Source organism: Megalopta genalis, chromosome 1 (genome assembly GCF_051020955.1).
Source record: "Megalopta genalis isolate 19385.01 chromosome 1, iyMegGena1_principal, whole genome shotgun sequence".
Taxonomy (NCBI): domain Eukaryota; kingdom Metazoa; phylum Arthropoda; class Insecta; order Hymenoptera; family Halictidae; genus Megalopta; species Megalopta genalis.
The window spans coordinates 5,060,397-5,085,301 of NC_135013.1; the positions used below are offsets into that span (position 1 = coordinate 5,060,397).

The 24,905-nt window shown below is 40.7% G+C and overlaps 1 protein-coding gene across 2 annotated transcripts in view; it reads left to right on the top strand.

Moving 5' to 3' along the window:
- Pdk1 (Phosphoinositide-dependent kinase 1) overlaps positions 1-24,905 on the top strand; it is a 1,509,859-nt gene that overhangs the window by 971,925 nt on the left and 513,029 nt on the right. For both annotated transcript variants that reach the window (XM_076519275.1, XM_076519277.1), the window contains one exon: positions 20,153-20,203. In XM_076519275.1, coding sequence (XP_076375390.1) covers positions 20,153-20,203 — 51 coding nt within the window. The remainder of the gene's footprint in view (positions 1-20,152; positions 20,204-24,905) is intronic.

Below are 24,905 nucleotides of genomic sequence, written 5' to 3' on the forward strand. Positions count from 1 at the left end.
CTCCGGTCACAAAAACGTCATAAATACCGGACAATGTGCACGGCTCTATCAAACGACGTTTGTAGGAACATTTTCGTCGGAATTTCAATTATTTCCGAGATACTTCACCGTTGAACGGAACAGCGCAAGCCAGATGTCACTGGTTATGGCTCGATTTACAGTTAGAGCGACTGTCACTTGACATCGTACGCCTTGGAATTCAGCTGATCTTCGCTTATAAAACGTGATACAATTGTGGGAAATTGCTAAAGCGCGTGTATGGACGTGTATTTCGATACTTGTTTATTTAATTTATAAGAATAATTTATAATAATAGTGTTCCTATAATTGTAGGAAATTACTAAAGTGCATATGTAGACGTGTGGTTTAATACTTCTTTATTTAATTTATAACAATAATTTATAGCAATAGTATTCCTACAATTGTAGGAAATTACTAAAGTGCATATGTAGACGTGTGGTTTAATACTTCTTTATTTAATTTATAACAATAATTTATAGCAATAGTATTCCTACAATTGCAGGAAATTACTAAAGTGCATATGTAGACGTGTGGTTTAATACTACTTTATTTAATTTATAACAATAATTTATAACAATAGCATTCCTACAATTGCAGGAAATTACTAAAGTGCATATGTAGACGTGTGGTTTAATACTTCTTTATTTAATTTATAACAATAATTTATAACAATAGCATTCCTACAATTGTAGGAAATTACTAAAGTGCATATGTAGACGTGTAGTTCGATACTTCTTTATTTAATTTATAACAATATCAGAACAAAATTTTCAATAATTATTAGCGAATTAAATAAAATATGTAGTCGCGTGTATAACTAGCCAGTAAAAATCGTAACGGAACTTATTTTCAACAATATTTGATATACGAAGCTTCTGTTAATATTTTGTAGGATATTCACGAGCATTTTCAATACATTATAGTTGTCGAGGAACTGATTTCACTAAATTTTCGCGAAATCGGGGCATTATTTTTGACCATTCTTCTCGTAAAGCTCTTTTTAGACTTTCTTTGTTTGTAATTTTATGTAATCGTATTTTGCTTTATAATTCATTCCAAAAATATTCTATAACATTGGAAACGTTTTCAGAGAATTTTAAGGGCAGTTATAAAATAATCAACCTCTTGCCGAGTAAGAATTATGCTTCGGATCGTAGACAGCGTAAAATTAAAAATTATTGTATCTCCTTTTCCCAAATTATTCATTTTTGTATGCTGATGGAAAATTGGGGAGAATTTGTACTGTACTTCTAACAATCCCAATTTGCAGTTCTAATAATCGATACCCTAACTACATATTCGCTATAGTCAGGGCGACCATAATAAATCGAAAAACTTCAGTTTTAAAATAATCAACCTCTTGCCAAGTAAGAATTATGCTTCGGATCGTGGTCGGCATAAAATTGAAAATTATCCTACCTTCCCTTTCCCAAATTATTCAATTTTGTATGCTGAAGAAAAATTGGGGAGAATTTATTCTGTACAACTATCTCAATTCGCAGTTCTAAAAGTCGACGCCCTAACCACGGATTCGCTATAGTCAGGGCGACCATAATAAATCGAAAAACTTTAGTTTTAAAATAATTAACCTCTTGCCTAGTAAGAATTATGCTCCGGATCGTAAACGACGTAAAATTTAAAATTATTCATTTTTGTATGCTGAAGAAAAATCGGGGAGAATTAATACTGTACTTCTGACAATCCTAATTCGCAATTCTGAACATCGATGCCCTAAGCACGGATTCGTTATACAGTAATGCCACTCTAATTGACGCTCAGATTGTCCATAAAAATGGATAATTTGGCAAGAGGAGATGCAATTATTCGGGTCTTGCGGTTCGTTTTTATAGTTACGAATTGTCAACAACTATAAATGCGAGCTGCAAGGCTCGAATAATCGTATCTCGTCTTCCCAAATTGTCCATTTTAGTGGACAATCTGAGCGTCAGTAAGGGAGACATTACTGTATAAGGTTCGAATAATCGTCAAATACTTTATAGCCCTTGATATCTTATAGACCACGCAATTTCTGTTACCATAACTCCGTCAAGATTATTTTCTAATCGTATCTCCTCTTCTCAAATCGTCCATTTTTCTGCACAATTTGTGCGTCAGTTAGGGAAACATTACTGTATAAGGTTCGAATAATCGTCAAATACTTTATAGCCCTTAATATTTTATAGACCACGCAATTTCTGTTACCACAACTCCGTCAAGATTATTTTCTAATCGTATCTCATCTTCCCAAATCGTCCATTTTTCTGCACAATTTGTGCGTCAGTTAGGGAAACATTACTGTATAAGGTTCGAATAATCTTCAAATACTTTATAGCCCTTGATATCTTATAGGCCACGCAATTTCTGTTACCACAACTCCGTCAAGATTATTTTCTAATCGTATCTCCTCTTCCCAAATCGTCCATTTTTCTGCACAATTTGTGCGTCAGTCAGGGAAACAATACTGTATAAGGTTCGAATAATCGTCAAATACTTTATAGCCCTTGATATCTTATAGACCACGCAATTTCTGTTACCATAACTCCGTCAAGATTATTTTCTAATCGTATCTCCTCTTCTCAAATCGTCCATTTTTCTGCACAATTTGTGCGTCAGTTAGGGAAACATTACTGTATAAGGTTCGAATAATCGTCAAATACTTTATAGCCCTTGATATCTTATAGGCCACGCAATTTCTGTTACCATAACTCCGTCAAGGTTATTTTTTAATCGTCTCTCCTCTTCCCAAATCGTCCATTTTTCTGCACAATTTGTGCGTCAGTCAGGGAAACAATACTGTATAAGGTTCGAATAATCGTCAAATACTTTATAGCCCTTGATATCTTATAGGCCACGCAATTTCTATTACCATAACCTTGTCAAGGTTATTTTCTAATCGTATCTCATCTTCCCAAATTGTCCACTTTTCTGCACAATTTGTGCGTCAGTTAGGGAGACATTACTGCGGTCAGAGCGAGCATAATAAATCGAAAACTTTGTGTCTTCGGAGAGCCGACAGTTCAGCCGTCGTAGTGGACAATGGAGCTCGGAGCCGTCGCACAAAGCATCGCCGCCGAAACAATTTCCAAAGACCGGGCCTGTCTCGAGATCGTGACCTCGGGGTCATTGTAACCCGCGACGCGACGCGACGCGACTCGCCGCGCGCCGGGCCTCGCTCATTGTTCGCGGCGCGGCGCGGCGCGGCCGCGGACGCGGGCTGACGTAATTCATAAATATTCCCCGCCGACAATTGGCCTCCTCCGGACCGTGCCGTTCCCCTCCGGGCCCGGTCCCGGTGTCCGGGAAGCGCTTAAGAGATTAAACCGGACGGTTCAAAGTTCTTGTCTCCCGTGTAAACACTTTAATGGCGGCCGAGGCGAGCGGGCGTGCACCTGTTGCGCGGCCGACGCGACGCTCGAAATATTTTTCGAGCACGCCGGGTGTCCTGTCGGCGACGATGCCCGACGCTGCCCGACGCCGGCCGTCGAATCTTTGCTTTTTTACCGGCCCGCTTCCATCGCCGGGCCATTAATAAAATTCGCGGGCACGTGTCCCGATCCGTCGGATCGGTCTCGCTGCGGCGGGCCCGGTCCGTTACGGAATCCCGCGGCTGCGGGGAACGACGCCGAAATTTACGCGTTTCCACTTTCAAGATATCCGGTCGCTCGATGGTCCGGTCACTGGAACGCGGATTTTCTGCATTCGTGGCAAAAAATGGGTAATTGAGAGACGAAATTACGGTGACTTAAGAAGGATTTAACGATTTCGCTTCGCTGTTTTTAACGGAATTATTGGCAGAAGCAATTTATAGTTATATAATTTCTGCTTCTTGCGATCGATGTGGGACATTTTTATTTTGCGCGAAGAACCGCGGTCTAATTATGACATTCTTCTTCAATTTTCTTTACGGTAAATTGTTGCAAAGAAGGAGAAATTACTAAAAGCCTTTGATGGTTTTCGAATATAAATGTCGACGGTTTCAGCTCTAATGGAACTGTGAAGATTTACTTACATTTATTTACATTATTTTTATTTTATATTTTTATTTACATTTCATTATTTTATTTTATTTTATTTTATTTTATTTTATTTTATTATTTTTATTTTATTATTTTTATTTTATTAGTTTGCTTTATTTATTTTATTTTACATTTTTATTTACATTTCATTATTTCATTTTATTTAATTATTTTTATTTAATTATTTTGTTTTATTAATTTAATCTAATTTATTTATTTTTATTTTATTATTTCTTTTTATTAATTTAATTTAATTTATTTATTTTTATTTTATGGTTTTGTTTCTTTTATCTTATTTTATTTATTTATTTTTATTTTACTATTTTGTTTCGTTTATCTTATTTTATTCATTTATTTTTATTCTATCATTTTACTTTTTTATTTATTTACATTTTATTATTTTATTTTATTTATTATTTTATTATATTTTACATTTCTTACAAACATGTTGTCAATGAAACGCTTCTTTGGAACGATCTAGCAAGTGGTCTTTCGAAGGTGGTCAAATGCTAATACACAGTTCAAATTAATAATAATAAATTTCATTACAAGTAACGTTTATTATATAATACAGAAATTAAGATTAAGAATTTTTTTCTCTATGCACCTCTTCGCTAGTACGTAACTCACAGAACAAGCGATTCATCCTCTTACGACCCCCTCGAGGGTAATCGGACAAAGGACCCTTCCATCTTCTCCTCATAATTTAAACTTTACAGTTTAATCGTAACTCTGCCTTCTCGGTTCTCCGACGGATCGTTTAAAGTCCCACAAATTTTCCTCCCGGCACGCCTGATCCAAAGGCGATTAAACGCGTTGCATAACGGCGACACGCGATCGCCCAGACATTTCTCGCTGAAAAGCCGCGGCGCACACCGACGCATCGTCTAATTACCGCGCGCGCGCGACGAAACGGGACGCGACAGAGTGCGAGAAAATAATTAGAGGCATCGATCTGACGAGCGTGTGCTCTGATATCGCCCCGGTAACTTTTTCGTCTACGGGAAATTCTCTAAGATCGTACCGCGAACAAAAATGGACAATTCGCGGCTTGTGAACAAAAATTGAAAATTCGTGGCTTGCAAACAAGAATTGACAATTCGCAGCTTGCGAACAAGAATGGACAATTCACGGCTTGCGAATAAAAATGGACAATTTGCGGCTTGCGAACAAAAATGGGCAATTCGCAGCTTGCGAACAAGAATGGACAATTCGCGACTTGCGAACAAAAATGGGCAATTCGCGGTTTGCGAACAAAAATGGACAATTCGCGGCTTGCGAACAGAAATGGACAATTCGCGACTTGCGAACAAGAATGGATAATTCGCAGCTTGCGAACAAGAATGGACAATTCGTGGCTTGCGAACAGAAATGGACAATTCGCGACTTGCGAACAAGAATTGACAATTCGCAGCTTGCGAACAAGAATGGACAATTCACGGCTTGCGAATAGAAATGGACAATTTGCGGCTTGCGAACAAAAATGGGCAATTCGCGGTTTGCGAACAAGAATGGACAATTCGCGGCTTGCGAACAAAAATGAACAATTCGCGGGTTGCGAACAGAAATGGACAATTCGCGGTTGCGAACAAAAGTGGACAATTTGCGGCTTGCGATCAAAAATGGGCAATTCGCGGCTTGCGAACAGAAATGGACAATTCGCGGTTCCGAACAAAAATGGACAATTCGCGGCTTGCGAACAAAAATGAACAATTCGTGGGTCCGAACAATCGCATCACCTCTCCCCGAACTGTCCATTTTACGAGCCAGAAGGACAATTGTAGAGAATGTACCGTGCTCGGGGACACAGTATCTCGGCCCGCAACGACCGAAGAACTTTCTGCAACAATTACCGCTGGCCTGGTTATTAAATTCCCGTCGCGCTTGTCCGCGGAGAGCGAGGGATCGCATCGATCACCTAACCCTCGTGGCCGCCTTAAATTGCGTTTCGCGATCGTGGGCCAATCCCCCGAACCACTAACGGCGAATAGCACCCTTAGCAGCGGCGTCGCTGGCGAAAGGCTTGGTCCCGTTCTCGTCCATCGAATCACGCACGACGACGTCGACACGGGACCCGGTGTCCCCCTTTTTTTCCGCCGATGTTGTGTCGCGCGGACTTAAGGCTTCCCCTGTTATTGCCGGAAATTCGGAGTCGGCTTGACCGATCGACTCGCCGGGGACTCGCCGGACTTAGCATAGCTGAGGTGTGCGCGCCGCGCGGCTACAGGCCGCGGCCCCTGCTAAGGTTTCACTATTATTGGCTAACCGATAGGTTACCGTGTCAATCTGTCTAGACTGACACGTGTCGCGTGATCGATAACCAGCCCTCGCGGCACCGGCCTGCTCTCGATCGCATTCTTCGGGGAGAATACAACGACGGGGGGCGAGCGACGAGACCCGGCTTACCATTAGGAAATCTCACGATCGCCGCGGTGCGCGACGCAATCGACGTAACCGATGAACCTAGGGTATAGTAATTTCTACCAGAGATGTTCGGAATTGAAACCTGCGATTGGAATTCGCGGAATAATTGGCTCATAAGTCTCTTAATAATTGTAAAGTAATTGTACGAAATAACGTCGCGGTGTATAAAAGACGCGCGTACGTCAAAGGATTATAGTAATTTCTCTCAGAAATGTTCAGAGGTCGGAATTGAAACCTGCGATTGGAATTCGCGGAATAATTGGCTCATAAGTCTCTTAATAATTGTAAAATAATTGTACGAAATAACGTCGCGGTGTATAAAAGACGCGCGTACGTCAAAGGATTATAGTAATTTCTCTGAGAAATGTTCGGAGATCGAAATTGAAACCGGCAGATCCGAGAATCGCAGATCGCGATTCTTTGGGCCTCGCGGCTCGTTTTTATAGAAACTCGGTGCAGTCGCCGGTGTACGTTAATGTGAATGTACAGGGTGTCCCAAAATGATGTTACTTCCAGGAAATGAGGGGTTCCTGAGATCATTCGAAGCAACTTTTTCCTTTGCGAAAATGCAATCCGAGGCTTCGTTTGCGAGTTATTAACGAAAAACAGTGACCAATGAGAGGCGAGCTCGACTAGCGCGAGGCGACCGAGCCAACGAGCGGTGGGAGCCCAGTTTTGCTGATTGGCTCGGTCGCCTAGCGCTAAGCGAGCTCGCCTCTCATTGGTCGGCGTTTTTCGTTAATAACTCGTAAACGAAGCCTCGTAGAATATTTTCGCTGAGGAAAAAGTTGCTTCGAATGACCTCAAGAACCCCACATTTCCCGGAAATACCATAATTTTAGGGCGTCTTGTATAGTAATGCTAGAATAGGAACGATGACTTAACTTTTTCATTTCCAATCTTTTGCCACGATTCGAAGGCAATTCGGAGGCCACGTGACACGATTCGACGGTCACGTACCTAGTACAGTCATTTCTCCCTAATTCGAGCTAAATTTGCACTCAGAAGTGGACAATTTGTGAAGAGGAGACGCGATTATTCGAGCTAAAAATAATAATATATTAATATTATAAATATTATAAAATATATATTATAAAAATATTAATTAAATAAATATTACAAAAATAATAATATATTAATCGAGCTAAAAATATTAATATATTAATATCATAAATATCATAAAATATATATTACAAAAATATTAATATATTATTAATATAAAATTAAGGTAAATTGAAAAGCGGAGATTATAGTCTTTAATTTCCGGAAGATTCATCCTATGCGGACGGATTTCGTAGAATTTTGCTGTCACTCAGATTTTCGATAATATTCGTGGGAATTGAAGCTGGAGGATGGTCGCGACAACAGAAACAGGCCGCGACGTCTCGTTCGAACGAACGAAAGAGGAACCCTTTGGAACGCTGACTACCGATTCCCCAGCATTCATGTAGCATCATTTCGTCCGAAGAGGCCTTAAACGAACCGCAGACTTATTAACCCGGCACGATTTGTCGGATTGCTTCATCGTCGAATGTGCAGTAAAAAACATTTAATTTGGATCCCCTATGCGACGGAGTGGGCGTTAATGGAAGCTGAAAAACTGTAGTTTGGGGGGGAGGGGGGGAGCCTCTTAACGACACGCGTTCGTTTCGGAGGCGACTTTTAATCGATCTGTCCTCCGCGACGCGTAATTGACTGAGTAATTGAGGATTCGTTTCATTCGCTTTCGACGTTTACGGGCCTCTCGAGGAGGAGAAGGAGGAAGCCGTTTTCGGGCGATAAACCCGAAAAATTTATCGCCGCCTGACGGAGATAGGACGTTCGTCCGGCCGGCGAGCACGAAGATTGAAATAATATTTAAGCGACAACGCGGCCCGGCGACGATAACGATAACAACGTTGGCGGGCTATTCAAACAACGTTCCCGAGGCAGGCAGCGTTAAACATTTTCGACAGGCCCGCGGCTATCGGCCGTTTAAAAGGCGGCCAAATATTTTAGGCGGACACTCGAACGCCGCCGAAATATCCGGAGGATCTGTTTACATCGGTGTCGGTATTCGAACAAAAGAAAATATTCCAAAAATAGCACCGACACGCAGCAGCGTGAAAGCCTAAGCTGGAAATCGCCGTTGGGACGAATAAATTCAGGGAATTTACGCCAGCACCTGGAACTCGACGAAAATATCGCCTCGTACGGCGCTTGTATCTCGTGTGTTCCCAGTTACATTCGGCGCGGCGCGAGCTTGCGAGCTAGCGCGAAAATGCTGCGAACTCGCGCGTTGAGCGATGAACGCGTTCGTTTCGACTTCGCAGAATAAACCGAGTCGATGAACGTCGTACGTTGTTTCGTCAAATTCGCGAAGCCGCGACACCGAAAGTCGAACCATCGTCTCAAGGTATATTTATATTTTATTATTTATATTATATTATTATATAATATATAATATTATATTATTATTTTATTATTTATATTTGCACTCGAAGTTATTAGGTTGGGGAATAAGTTCGTAGCGTTTTTATATTTTCTTTTATTTTACGACGATTTTTTGCTGTTTGACAAAGTGTATAATATTCATTCGATAGAGCTCTTTCTGCTCTACGAAACTGTCATAATCGTCTTTCTGAGTAATTTAATTTTTTATTACTTTCGAGGCTTAGAAATGGAATATTCAGGAGGTAAAAAGCAACATTTTCGACAGCTTCTCTTCTTCGCGTTTCATCGAGGCCGAAAAGCTGCCGAAGCAGCCCGGGACATTTGCAACGTATACGGAGAAGGTGTCATAGGCGAGTCTACAGCACGGAAATGGTTTGCGAAGTTCAAAAATGGCGATTTTCACGTCGACGACGCGGCCCGCGACGGAAGACCTGAATTCGACGAAGAGCGTCTCGAAGCACTTTCGAAGGAGGACGGTCACCGAACAAGTCGTGAATTGGCCGAAAAAATGAACTGCGATCATAAAACGATTCTCAATCATCTTCGTTGAATGGGATTTGCCGAAAAATTGGGAGCCTGGGTGCCTCGCGAGCTTAACGAAAACAACAAAGAAAATCGCCTTCAAATAAAAACGCTACGAACTTATTCCCCAACCCAATACTTTAACTGTAATTCTAAAATAATTTTTCTGACTTACAATATCTTCATTTCACATGACAAAGTGCATTTTACGGTTAAGCTTTTAACAATTTTTTCAAATTCAAACTTTGTTAATGTGAAAATTATCTTGGAACGTGATATAACAAATTTTAGCGGTGCCTCAGAGTCACGAGTCGAGTGTAAAGGGTTAAATAATAAATAATTAGATCTTTACGGATCTTTGTGCGATATAAAAATTGTTTCTCTTAATAACTGTAAAACTAAAATAATTTTTCTGACTTATAGTATCTTCATTTTATATGACAAAGTGCATTTCACGGTTACGCTTTTAACAATTTTTTCAAATTTAAACTTTGTTAATGTGAAAGTTATCTTGGAACGTGATATAAACAAATTTTAGCGGTGCCTCAGAGTCGCCAGTCGAGTGCAAAGGGTTAAATAATAAATAATTAGATCTTTATGGATATTTTTGCGATATAAAAATTGTTTCTCTTAATAACTGTAAAACTAAAATAATTTTTCTGACTTATAGTATCTTCATTTTATATGACAAAGTGCATTTCACGGTTACGCTTTTAACAATTTTTTCAAATTTAAACTTTGTTAATGTGAAAGTTATCTTGGAACGTGATATAAACAAATTTTAGCGGTGCCTCAGAGTCGCCAGTCGAGTGCAAAGGGTTAAATAATAAATGATTAGATCGTTATGGGTCTTTTTGCAACATAAAAATTGTTTCTCTTAATAATTTTGCTAAATGGAAAATAGTGTAACGATATTATTCAGTCCATCTTATGCCCTCGCAATTTTATATTTCAGCTAATCATTTTTGCAATAAATGCATAAAATCCGCAATAACAACAATAATAATAATAATTATCCTTGAGACGGCGTACCGTTTTCTCGATTATACCATCGACGATGTTTATAACATATTTCTGGAGAATTTCAAAAAACTTCTAAAAATCTTTAAGAAACATATCTTTGAAGATTTATAAACATATTTTTGAACATATTTCTTGCAGAATTTTATTTAGTCTCTCCGTTGTTCCCAATGTAACGGCAATTTAACCGATTAAAACTGACCAATCGGTTAAACAATCTAAACAGTCTGGGGTCAAAATTGACCCAGCCTCGCTAGATTCTGGAAGGGAATTTTCGCGGTTCCAATAAATTGCCGAAAATCCCCGAACCTTCTCGGGACGAGTTGCGAACAATTGACGCGGCGAAAGATCGATTTTTCGAGCCGGGGCGCCCGGTGAATGGCCAGTGGCGTAGCCAATACGCCGTTGGCCGGTAGCCGCAAGCGGCTCTGCGCGGAGGCAGGGTTAATAACTGCGGCGGTGGAACGGTTTCGGCGAAATAAAGATCGGGGCCCGTTGATCGGGATAATCGTATGAAGCCGTCCGGCCGCTGCGCCGCGGAGACGTGATGGATGAAAGGTGTTCCAGTTATGTGGATTCCGTAGCGCGGGATGATGAATGAACCGCAGCAGCCAGGGGCGGTCGAATTTGAACGCGAAGCCACGGGCAAAGAGAACGCGCCGCACCGGCCCGCCGAGACAACGACCGCAGTGATTTCCGCAGATGGTCCTACAGAAAGAGAGAAAAGGAGAGAGTGAGAGTGTGTGAGAGAGAGAGGGGGAAGAGGGAGTCTTCGTCCGCGTTTGCCGCAGCCACGGCTTGCACTTCCCATTATTCGGATCGACGGTCCTCGAATGTTCTATCCTTGACACGATCGCATTTCCTTTGTCACGTCCCTCTTTTTCCAGACGAGGTTCCGTTGCAGATCGCATGGAAAAATGCGGGCGTGCCGATTTTAACGAGGCTGCGCTTGTTTCTAAGTGAACCGATTCTCGTGGACTTGCCGCGATAATGCCGTTGAAACATGATTCGTTCAGGGTGTTTCTGCGAAGCTATCTTCAGAAGCTTGTTTTTTGCAAAGAAATGTGGATGTTCGATTTTTGGATCATTTGTGTGTTCACTGGAACAGGAAAAAAGATGTGATGAGTCTTTTAGGATTCGAAGCTCTCATGGTTATTGCCTCATTATTATATTATTCTATTATTATATTATTGTATTATTATATCATTATATTATTATATTATATTAGTATAATAGTATATTAGTATATTAGTATATTAGTATATTAGTATATTAGTATATTAGTATATTAGTATATTAGTATATTAGTATATTAGTATATTAGTATATTAGTATATTAGTATATAAATATATTAGTATATCAGTATATTAGTATATTAGTATATTAGTATATTAGTATATCAATATATTAGTATATCAGTATATTAGTATATTAGTATATTAGTATATTGGTATATTGGTATATTGGTATATTGGTATATTGGTATATTGTGGTATATTGGTATATTGGTATATTGGTATATTGCTATATTGCTATATTGCTATATTGGTATATTGGTATATTGTGGTATATTGGTATATTGGTATATTGGTATATTGGTATATTGGTATATTGGTATATTAGTATATCAATATATTAGTATATCAGTATATTAGTATATTAGTATATCAGTATATTAGTGTATTAATATATTATCATATTAGTATATTATCATATTATTATATTATTATATTGTTATATTATTATATTATTATATCATTATATTATTCTATTATTATATTGCTTACTATGACTATTACCTTAATAATGCAAGAATCTCGTACAAATGTTTCAATAATAATAATAATAATAATACAAAATTTATTTATCAACAGGATAAATTCTTTGTTACAATGAGATAGAAATAGAGAGCGAGAGAGAGCGAGAGAGAGCGAGAGAGAGAGAGAGAGAGAGAGAGAGAGTAATAACAACATAAATTAAGGAAAGAAAGCAAAAAACGAAAATAATGTAAAGGTACTTATTCTACGATTACCGCGCGAACCTAATATTTCTAATAATTTCTCAAATGCGAACTGATCACGTAAATTGGACCTTGATCTAAAATTGGGACATTCGCCTCACCCTCGTAATACGAAAATGGTACACTTTTCATTCGAAAGCGTGTTCATTGAACGAGAAGTTCGAGGGAACCGCGGTTGCTTTAATTTCGTACAGAATTCCGCGGCATTCCTTTAATTCGTCGGAGTCAAAGCGTTGCGAGTGAAAAAAACGGGGAGCGTGAAAATAAACTTCGAACTTTCTTCTGGCTAAAGTCCTTCTTTCGTAATTCCTCTTTGAAAAATTAAGCTCGCACAGAATTCCGCAGTGCGGTGCGACGCGGCGCTGAGAGAACGGCGTCGAAATTACTCTCGAACGTAACCAAACGGACGACGAGTTTAATCCGTAAAAATGGCCGGCGAACGGCCGATCGTCGATTGTTGCGAACGTCGCTAATTCTCCGTTAACCATTTCTGCCCGATGTAAATTGATTGGTCCGCCGTTTCCCGATGAATTTCGAATAAAGCTCGCAGCTGTTCGGAAAGCGAGCGAAACGCGGCGCGAGGCGGCGCGGCGCGGTGCGGGCCCGGCGAGCAACGGCGGAACTTTTCTCCCCGTAAGCAAGTTCAGCAATTACATTGTTGAAGAAAACATTATTGAAGACTGGTAGAACCGGGGTAGACGTCGGCGCTCGGGATGTTTTCTTTCGCTTGTACCGGAGAGGTATTCGATAAGGTTGATTTATTGTTTCCACCGTTTCTCGCAGAAAGCTACCACCCCGTGCTCTCCCCGAGCTCTCCCCGACGAAAATTAATCCGACTGCTCCCATCCGGCGGAGCTCCGGTCGCAATTTATTACGTTATACTATTCGAATCGCGATCCCTGCTCGGCCCCGATTAAGGAACGCATCTCTCGTCGTTTGATTCCGCCGTTTCTTCCGCACCCACGTATCGCGGCGCGGCGGCGGCCCGCGACAAAAACAGGGACGGTGTTTCGGGGAAGATATATATATAATATATATATAAACTCGTTAATAACTCGTAAACGAGGACTCACATAGGACATTTTCGCTGAGGAAAAAGTTACTTCGAATGACCTCAGGAACCCCTCGTTTCCCGGAAATACCATAATTTCAGGGCATCCTGTATAGTAATGCTAGAATAGGAACGATGACTTAACTTTTTTATTTCTAATCTTTTGCCACGATTCGAGTGGCCGAGTGCCGTTTCAACGGAAGTAAAACATCGCAAATTTCAATTCTCTGCTAAAGCCATCGCGATGGAAGCTAGAAGAAAGCTATATGCTAAATATATAGGACGCATCGAAACGAACATGGAAATTATTCAGCAGGAGAGAAGGATCTTGCGAACCGTGGACGTTGATACAGTAATTTCTCCCGGAAATGTTCGGAGCTCGGAATTGAAAGCGGCGGATCCGGGAATACTAAGTAGCGATTCTCCGGGCCTCGTGGTTCGTTTTTATAGAAACTCGGGGCAGTTAGCGGAAAAAGGCAGCGACCGGCATGCCGGTGTACGTTAATGCGAATGTACAGGGTGTCCCATAATGATGGTACTTCCAGGATATAAGGGGTTCCTGAGATCATTCGAAGCAACTTTTTCCTTTGCGAAAATGCAATCCGGGGCTTCGTTTGCGAGTTATTAACGAAAAACAATGACCAATGAAAGGCGAGCTCCACCAGCGCGAGGCGGCCGAGCCAACGAGCGGTGGAAGCTCAGTTTCGCTGATTGGCTCGATCGCCTAGCGCTAAGCGAGCTCGCCTCTCATTGGTCGGTGTTTTTCGTTAATAACTCGTAAACGAAGCCTCGTAGAACATTTTCGCTGAGGAAAAAGTTGCTTCAAATGATCTCGGGATCCCCACGTTTCCCGGAAATATCATAATTTCAGGGCTCCCTGTATGTTATTGCTAGAATAGGAACGATGACTTAACTTTTTTACTTTTAATCTTTTGCCACGATTCGAAGGCAATTCGGAGGCCACGTGACACGATTCGACGGTCACGTACCTGGTACATTAATTTCTCCTTGATTCGCGCTCAGATTGCGCACAAAAATGAACGATTTGTGAAGTGGAGATGCGATTATTCAAGCCTTGCAGCTCGTTATCTCAGTTACTGATTGTCAACAATTAGAAAAACGAGACGTATTTTGCAACTCCACAATTTTTCTTATCCGATTTACACTCAACAGACCATTTTGTGTTGTTTTCCTCGAATTCACGTCGCATCGACGTAGCAATAAATTACATAGGCGCAGGACTAGCACTGGGAAATTCACAGCGACCCGAAATTTCGCATTTCCGCGAGAAATTACTGTATTTCGGTGTAGCAAAATGGCGGCCAGGTTTCTCCGTGGCCTTGGGCAAACAACAAGGTTGCTGTCAGCCAGACAGAAAAACATAGAGAGAGAGAGGATGTCCGGAAACGAGGCGGCAACGTCACGTCCGCCCGACCAAGGCCCATTCTTGTTTACGCCGTTCGACGGTCGGCGCGTCGTCGATCTTGAAAAACGCGGCATCTAGAAAAAAGCTCCGGTCGCAATTTATTACGTTATACTATTCGAATCGCGATCCCGGCTCGGTCCCGATTAAGGAACGCATCTCTCGTCGTTTGATTCGCCGTTTCTTCCGCACCCACGTATCGCGGCGCGGCGCGGCGGCGGCGGCCCGCGACAAAAACAGGGACGGGAGGAAAAAGAAGAGGGAACAGCGGACCGATACGATCTTCGCGCGGTTTGTCAGCCGACAAATTGCAACAACGGCGAGGAGCACGCTTTCACCTCGCCCGCGTTTATAAATTACTATATAAACGCCTATTTTCTCCTTCGCGGGACCGAGCGGCCGGGGCCCGATCATCAGATAAATCCGGGGCAACAATTAATTCCGAGCTGCAATCGGATCTACGGCAACATCGAAACGCCGTTTCTCCGACCGATTATGTATTTGCATAAGAGAAACGACCCGCCGAAGACAAAGCTGCGATGCTCGAAATTATGCCGCGGACTGCAATACGGAGGACGAGACGATCGATCGATCGATCTTATCGCGAGCAACGTCCGACATCGATCGCGGCGATGCCGCGTTCGCAATTTTTCCGCGAGGATTTTTCTACTTTTCTTCTTTTATTCGCAGCAATTTTCAATCTCTTTCGAGATTCCTTTGCATCGCATCGAACATGCGAAATGTTGTCGAGAAGCTACGTACATATTTTTACCCTACCCTAATTGACGCTCAGATTGTGCACAAAAATGGAAAATCGTGGGAAGTGGAGATACGAAATAGATGCAGATCAGGTCGCTGCAATCTGGCTTTCTCGCTCGCTCGAACGAACAATTGTTTTGGACCGCGTCTCGTCGATTTTTGCTCCGAATCTCGTCTCCGACCACGTGGTCGCGCCTTTCGGCAGAAGCACGGCGTTTTTTGCGAAGCGAAATTTGAACTTTCTCCGACCCGTGGATCTACTAAAGGGAGAAACGAACGACGGGATCGGTATCGCGAAAAAACGACGACTTTCTAAATCTCTGGGACGCTCTCTGCTAATTCATCGACAACTAATTCCCTTCCGTCTAAATCCATTTTCAGCCGTGAAAGTCGGCTCGAGCTTCCCGTCGTTTAATCACCGCGGCTCTTCAGATTATTCACAGTCCGCGGCTTAATAGACGAGTCTTAATCAATAGCGTTTTTTGCCTGAATCGGCCCCGGCATTCTTCGCGGTTCAGAAAGTTACGCAGGCGCGCGAAACGCTGGTCGTCGGCAATTATTTCTTTATTTCTTTATTATCGACGATTATTCGGCAACACTTCGGCAGATGATAGCGTAACTTTTCCGATAACATAATGTTGTTGCAACATGCGACTGCGAACGGGATGCTGCTATTGGACGAGCAACGTTCCTGTAAAATTTAACAGTGTTTGCAACGAGTGTCCTGGATTTTTCCGTGGATACTTCGGCAGCGTGTTTTGCGAAGCAAAAATAAGAATGTTATGTAACGAAATGTTTGTAAAATTGCTTCGTTGAGGATTTACGAGAAAAATGCAAACTGTGATTTAACCCTTAGCGCTCCGGCACATTTTTGGAGTGGAGCGCCCGAGATCAAGGAAATCTTATTTCGAGCGGTAAAGATTACACGTCCTTGCGAATGCGTTTGATTTTATTTATTTTATAAATATACATTTTCCTATTGTAAATAAAAGATAAATTTTAAATTTTGTAATTCACCATGGTGCGATATCTTTGGTAACAATCTCCCATGTGCATTCTGGCTTTACTTGGACAAGTGTCACAGTATTCGCTTTGCCAACTAGAGTTACTAGATATTTCTTTCAAGTTTAGAACGTTTTCTGCGATTTCGCATAATAAATCCGCGCGGTCTCTTAAATTAAAATGACACTTTGACGGCCGCGGCGAACATAACCTTGAAAGTTTCATAAAATTGAAGTATTATATTTAAAATTCGTGAAATATAAAAATTGCACACCAAATGTGACGTAAATTATTTTTCCAACATATTTCTACGTCTTGCGACTTTTAATAAAAATTTAGAAATTATAATTGACCGGCGAAGAAATTATTTGTCGATAATTAAACTTTAACTACAGATTTTTACCAAGAAACTATTGAAGGTATCGACTCCGAATTTCGCAGGCTTGTGTTTCAATGGTTCTAGAACGTTCAGGATTTTTCCAGGCCGCATGTAATAATTCCATTCGAAGTTATGGCAATGCTATGAGAGCTCCGCGAAAAGATGTCGTTTGAACTAAAATTGAAAAATGTTAAAATTAAAGAATCGATAATTGTCAAATAAAGAATCGATTTTGAGGGAATGTCGCAGTAGAACGGAGTTTGAATAACATTTTTGAAACTGGACCAAATGAATTGAATTGTTTTTGATCAATCTCCCATGTGCATTCTGGGTTTACTTGGACAATTGTCACAGCATTCGCTTTGTCAAATAGAGTTACTAGATATTTCTTTCAAGTTTAGAACATTTTCTGAGTAATCGTTGGTTTCCTTTATAATTTCATTTACCGATTCGTCCGTGAAAAATAATTTAAAATATCGTATCGGCTGTTCGATGTTTGCAGGAACTTGTGGTCCAATGACCTAAAATACGCTAAAAGGTATTCTATCTGGAATATGTAATTCTTCCGTAACATCACGCCGTTCGTCTAAGTCTTGTAACGAATCTTCGCTTTCGCTTTCAATAATTCTCATTCTTCGTCTCTTTGGTAGTATAATTTCGCTATTAATACTCGAAGTGTCAGAATCATAACCAACATTGTCTTCCACAATGTCTTTTAACTCTTCAAAATCAAATACGTCTTCGGTATCGCTCGGCTCTAAATTCTCATCGTAATGTTTATTTTTCTCCATGTTGCTAACCATAGAAAAGGTCGAAAAATGGTTTAATCGTAATGGTACAGACTTAGCACGTTTTAACTACAGATACTACAAATGACAAAATTCGTACGTCAGCGTTATCATATCTTTCACGTTTCTTGTTTTTGCCATAACTTCTCAACGAAGACGACTCTTTTGTTACATAAAATTTCAGTCTTATCTTTACTTTGTAGAACACACTCCCGAATTAGGCAAGGAAACATCTGGGACACCCTGTATATTATTTCCTGACCGTGGATTTTTGTGGCCTCGCGAATCGTACGCTTCGACAAACGCTAATCACATTTCTATATTGATTCCAGTGCGGATTATTTGTCCAGTTTTGTGTAGAAGTTCGTATAAAATAGTTGCAAAGTATCCAGAGATTTGTTTAAAGTACTTCGTACAAAAGTTTGTACAAAAGTTTGTGTAAAAATTTCGATAAAATATTCGCCAAAAACAGGAATCAGCGTAAAGATTTACGGTGCGGCTATATTAAGGGCAGTTTGACATCGCGGCCGATGCAAGGTGCAATTCCGATTGTAAATCAATGTCGAAAGTGAATTTCTATGAGTGTCAAGTGGTCTAAAAATACCGCGGCACCGCGTTGCACCTCGAGCGTGCAGCGCCCATTCGCGACGCGTTCGTCGAGGTCGCGGCGTAAAAAGTCGCGAAAATTGCGGAGGTCGCGCGAAATCCTAGACTTCCCCGAAACACCGTAAATTCGTTTATTGCGAGCAGCTACTACGTCTTATTATCTGCCCACATCTGTCCGGCACACCGAAAATACCATCCCCGTGAGTTCGCACGCCTTTGGATTCCGTTCGCCGCGCGCCGCGTCGTTCACGCTGCCAGAAAACCATCGCGCCCGTTTAAGGCCCGCGCATATTTATCGTTCGAAATTATATTCGACTGAAATCGAACTCGATTGCTACGCACCTGGTCGCATTATTTCTTGTCGCCGGTCGGTCGGAACGCGGCTCGATCGTTCGACCGGGACGTTTTTACGCGATTTCGTTGAAATTTCGGGATCGGAGCGAGCATTCGAAATTCTCGCGAAATTCCGATACAGCGAATTTCATGATGGAGCGAGAGATTCGAGATTCTTGTGAAATTCTAATACGGTCGAACCTCGATTGCCCGGATTAAACGAAGCGACGCGGATGCACGGATTACGAAACGGTTACTCAATTGCGCCGCCAGATTTCATCTTTATTAATTCGGTGCAGCGAATTGTTTCGCACACACGGGTTGCCTTGGATTAAGCCGATTACATGTTAAAAAGCACGTATTTGCATAAATTATTTTAACGTGTGTATTTTCATAGATAAGTATAATGGTCTAGGTTATTATAATTGTGATCGAGATTTTACTGTGGATTTTCTTCACGGTTATCAGAGATTAGAGATCTTTCGATTGCAATGATTTCCTCGAAGGGAAAGAAAATTCATGTTTATCGTATGCCTGAGTTTACTCGGACTGATCTCGGAGGAGATCAGAATTTTTCTCCTATTTTTTAAGGAACAGAATAACATTCGCACTTAATAGGATATTATCTAAAATTTTTCGTGGCGAACCGACTCGTCGGAGTACGGTAAGGGGTACATATAGTACACTGAATAATACACACAATATATTGAATTAAGGAGAAAAAAAATAGAATATATTTAAGGTAAGCTAGTATATTTTTGTTCTTTCGTGGATTCGTTCTGACGAGAGAAACGATCTGCTTTCGATGTTAGAATTGCTCGAATTGCAGATTCCTCGTTCTGCAATTAGTAAAGACATGTATACTAATAATAATACATACTATGAATAATGTATACTAATAATAATATATATTAGGGGGACCGGATGTCGTTTCTGCGCATATTTATCCGTTTGAATTTAATGTAAACAAACGACATAACTTTCCGGTCCACCTAATACTAATAATAATATATAGTAATAATTATGTATACTAATAATACTGTATACTAATAATAATATATACTAATAATAATATATACTAATAATAATACATACTATGAATAATGTATACTAATAATAATATATACTAATAATATATACTAATAATAATGTATACTAATAATAATACATACTATGAATAATGTATACTAATAATACTGTATACTAATAATAATATATAGTAATAATTATGTATACTAATAATAATATATAGTAATAATAATATATACATATTTATGTATATATTATTGAATAAAATAATTCTATGCGAGTCGCAGATTAGCGTGTAATACCCACTTGCTTTGTTCTATTTCAGGAGCCCGACGCAGACAGCGAATCCGCCGGCGAAGGCAATTGTCCGGGAACGGTAAGTAGATCATTCGCAAGATTATTTGATTAGACGGTAAACTAAACAGCGTTGTCTGAACGTAGTAAGTAAGTTTCTGACAAAGCCGAGCGCAGGAATTAGCAAATCTAAACGGATCTCATCCGAAAGAGTGCTTCGTCTTCTTCCATACAAATGAGTTCCTCGTCATAACTGATTCACCGTTTACTGAAAACGTATGCAATCTTACGGAAAATTCGTCGGATACTAATTCAAGTGGCCGAGTGCCATTTCAACGCAAGTAAAACATCCAAAATTTAAATTCTCTGCTACGCCACCGCGATGGAAGCTAGAAGAAAGCTATATGCTAAACATATAGGACGCATCGAAACGAACATGGAAATTATTTCACAGGAGAGAAGGATCCTGCGAACCCGGAAATGTTCGGAGCTCGGAATTGAAACCGGCGGATCCGGGAATACTAAGTCGCGATTCTCCGGGCCTCGTGGCTCCTTTTTATAGAAACTCGGGGCAGTTGGCGGAAAAAGGCAGCGGCCGACATGCCGGTGTACGTTAATGCAAATGTACAGGGTGTCCCAAAATGATGGTACTTCCAGGATATGAGGGGTTCCTGAGATCATTCGAAGCAACTTTTTCATTTGCGAAAATGCAATCCGGGGCTTCGTTTGCGAGTTATTAACGAAAAACAGTGACCAATGAGAGGCGAGCTCGACTAGCGCGAGGCGGCCGTGCTAACGAGCGGTGGAAGCCCAGTTCCGCTGATTGGCTCGGTCGCCTCGCGCCAGCCGAGCTCGCCTCTCATTGGTCGGCGTTTTTCGTTAATAACTCGTAAACGAAGCCTCGTAGAACATTTTCGCTGAGGAAAAAGTTGCTTCAAATGACCTCGAGATCCCCACGTTTCCCGGAAATATCATAATTTCAGGGCTCCCTGTATGTTATTGCTAGAATAGGAACGATGACTTAACTTTTTTACTTTTAATCTTTTGCCACGATTCGAAGGCAATTCGGAGGCCACGTGACACGATTCGACGGTCACGTACCTGGTACATTAATTTCTCCTTGATTCGCGCTCAGATTGCGCACAAAAATGAACAATTTGTGAAGAGGAGATGCGATTATTCGAGCCTTGCAGCTCGTTATCTCAGTTACTGATTGTCAACAATTAGAAAAACGAGACGTATTTTGCAACTCCACAATTTTTCTTATCCGATTTACACTCAACAGACCATTTTGTGTTGTTTTCCTCGAATTCACGTCGCATCGACATAGCAATAAATTACATAGGCGCAGGACTAGCACAGGGAAATTCACAGCGATCCGAAATTTCGCATTTCCGCGAGAAATTACTGTATTTCGGTGTAGCAAAATGGCGGCCAGGTTTCTCCGTGGCCTTGGGCAAACAACAAGGTTGCTGTCAGCCAGACAGAAAAACATAGAGAGAGAGGATGTCCGGAAACGAGGCGGCAACGTCATGTCCGCCCGACCAAGGCCCATTCTTGTTTACGCCGTTCGACGGTCGGCGCGTCGTTGATCTTGAAAAACGCGGTTTCTAGAAGAAAAACGCGAGATGAGCGTACGTGCCGTACGTGGAAGAGAACGAATTCCCTGCGATTCGACTTGCCGGGTTCGCGTTCCCGCGGGAAAGGGAATGCATCCCGTTTCCCTCCGGCTGCCGCAGCTCGACTTTCAAGCGCCGTCTCGGGGCCCGAGACCGCTTTCTTCTTCGATAACCGGGACCCCGGCGGGCGCGAGATCCACGAAGTTATTGCATTTTTATCGAGTTAGCCTCAGCTGATGGATCGCGTCCCGCTCGTTCCGCTGCACCGGAAACTACGGAAATTGCTCCAGGTGAAACGTGTCCGACGTCCGGGTCCGCGCGTTTGTTTCCTTACACCCGACTCCTATTCTTGGAAACGCGCTCTCCTCCGATCGTTTTAATCCTTTCTGCGTTAGGCCGCCGACCGTCGAAGCAGTTTTTCCATCGGATTTTCGGGTAATTTGTTCAATAATTCTGGTAACTGTAACGTCGACGGGCTATTGTTCGGTTCTGTCGACTCGAAGCCTCCGTTTCTGAAAGCAGAAGCAGCAATCGGCAGAGCAATTTGATTTGATCATAGTTTTTCTTTAGCGCATGTGTTCGATTTCTTTGTCGATGTGTAGCATTTCTTGTTTTGTTTTTTATTTTCTTCGTAACTGAAACGAGTAGAGAAGCTTCTCGATTGTAGCAACTTTTTAAGAGAAGAAATATATATTTATTGTTTATCCACGTTGCCTTGAATACTTAAGTATTGACGTCAAGAGAACATAATTGTATTCCCGAGAATGGAACAACATCGATGCATAACAGGCGATTACTAAAATATCTTCGTCACGAGTCGGACAAAAATATGCCAAGATATATGGCAAAGAGTTAACGTCGCGGCCATTGCTTCGGTTATTTCAGAGATGACTTTGGAACCTTTAGAGATGACTGAGATGACTATAGATTTTCTTGTACAGCTTAGATCGTCTTAGGAACGCAAGAATTTTGCACATTTATTGGTCGCTTCTGAACTAATTGCTCTTCCGAGTAACTTAGATTTGATCTCGTCGCATAACAAAAGTTACAAAAATATTGCGATTCTATGGGATTCTACTCGGACGTTGCGATCCTAACGCGAAAAGTGTCGCCATTTGAATGCCACGGGGGTCACGGGTGACCCGCACTTATCTTGGCGGTAACGCCATAGGTGCCACCGGTGACCGACGCGCCCAAATTGGCAGAAATATATACAGGGTGTCCCAGGTTTTAATGTTCAAACTTTGTCAGTATATTCTATGGCACAAAGTAAGAAAAAAATGTTATGTAAACATAGGTCAAATAGAGCTTTATTAAGAAGTTATAACAAAAATTCAGAATAGGAATAGTAATCAACTAAAAAAAAAGATAAAAAATAAAAAAAATCTTCGATCGATGTCAATCATGTATTGTCAACAACGGTTATTAATACGTTTCGAAATGTATTAATAAACACAGCTTACATAAACACACGGCATGTGCTGATCTATTCAAGCTAATGCTCGCAGTAACAGCAAGTTGATTACTATTCCTATTCTGAATTTTTGTTATAACTTCTTAATAAAGCTCTATATGACCTATGTTTACATAACATTTTTTTCTAACTTTGTGCCATAGAATACACTGGCAAAGTTTGAACATTAAAACCTAGGACACCCTGTATATAATTTAACCCTCTATGGGCCGAATTTTTTTCTTAAATATAAACAAATTTATGCAATAGAAAATCTATTATTATAAACCTGTATATGCTAAGTAAAAAAATATTTAACAGTTTAAACAACTTTATTATAATTAGTTGAATTTGTAACTTTGAAGTGACAACGGCTTACAATGTTTCCACTTCTATGCATAAATGCTTAAGCGTGAAATTCCATAAAACAGTTTGAATTTGCCGTTAAACATAGATGTACGTTGCATTTGGAACGCTTTATTTTTGCAATTGTCAATAATATTTATGCGTTGTCTGATAAATGCTACCGAATGATCTTCGTCGGACTCAGTATCTAATAAAGAATCTTCGGATCTGTTACCGCTTATGCGTCCAATTCTAATTCCTCTTTTATTTTTCTATGATTTTGTATTCATATTTTGGGTATTTGATATATAAATTTGAAAATAGAAGAAAGCACAACTATTATCCTAAATACACTCGAATCTACCACAATATCCCAATGTAACACTGAAAGTTACAAAACTGTATCATATACAAACAGTAACAAAATGATTATTGAAATGCAAATAAATAAATTGTTATTGATATACGAACCCAGAGCTATTATATACGCTTCTTTTTTATTTAGTAAACACCGACAAAAGCACAAATAATCTCAATTGCACACGACGGTCCCTTTGGTTTCTATCTGCAGACAACTTGCAAGGTATTTATTTTGACATTTCAGGTCGATGGTGCTGCCAATCGTCGTTAATATTGTTATCGGTTATTTCAGAGGCATTATATAATTAAGACGTATACATCATCTTGTGAAAAAACTAAAACTATTTGGTAAAATGTGGATATATTAGCTTGTGACTTGAAAGTTACATGGGCCCATAGAGGGTCAAAACAAATGTGAATATCTAAAATTTTGTATTATTACCATCGTCAATTCGAACGGTGACCCCCCGTCGCAATTAACATGTCAAACATGGTTATACACTGTAACTTATCTATTGCAGATAATATTTCAACATTATATGTATCGCATAAAAGAAAATTCATCGCGGCGCCACGGGCAATTTCTGTAAAACCGGCGTGGCATTCGACGTGTTAATAATTCTATTGACACGCCTATTCCGTGGAATATTCCGTAAATAGAAGCATTTAAGAACGTACAAACCGCGCGCGTGTTTACCGAGCAAGCTATTTATCGAGTATTCGCCGCTCGCGCAAATATGCGCGGACGTCGCGCGAAATGATAAACAACAACACATTCGCGCGCTTCCGATGATTCGCCGGAATGATAGAACGGCGACCAAACATTTCTTTGAAAACGATTAACCGGTGCTTCAACGCCATTCGAGATTCGCTGGTAATCTTTAATTGGAAGCCGATTATTTCGCGCAAAGGTATTACGGGTGATCTCATCGGCTACCAGGCCTCGGATTATCTCACTCGTTTCATGGAAACGAGTGTCGGCGCGAGAAGTTCGTTGGAAACGCTCG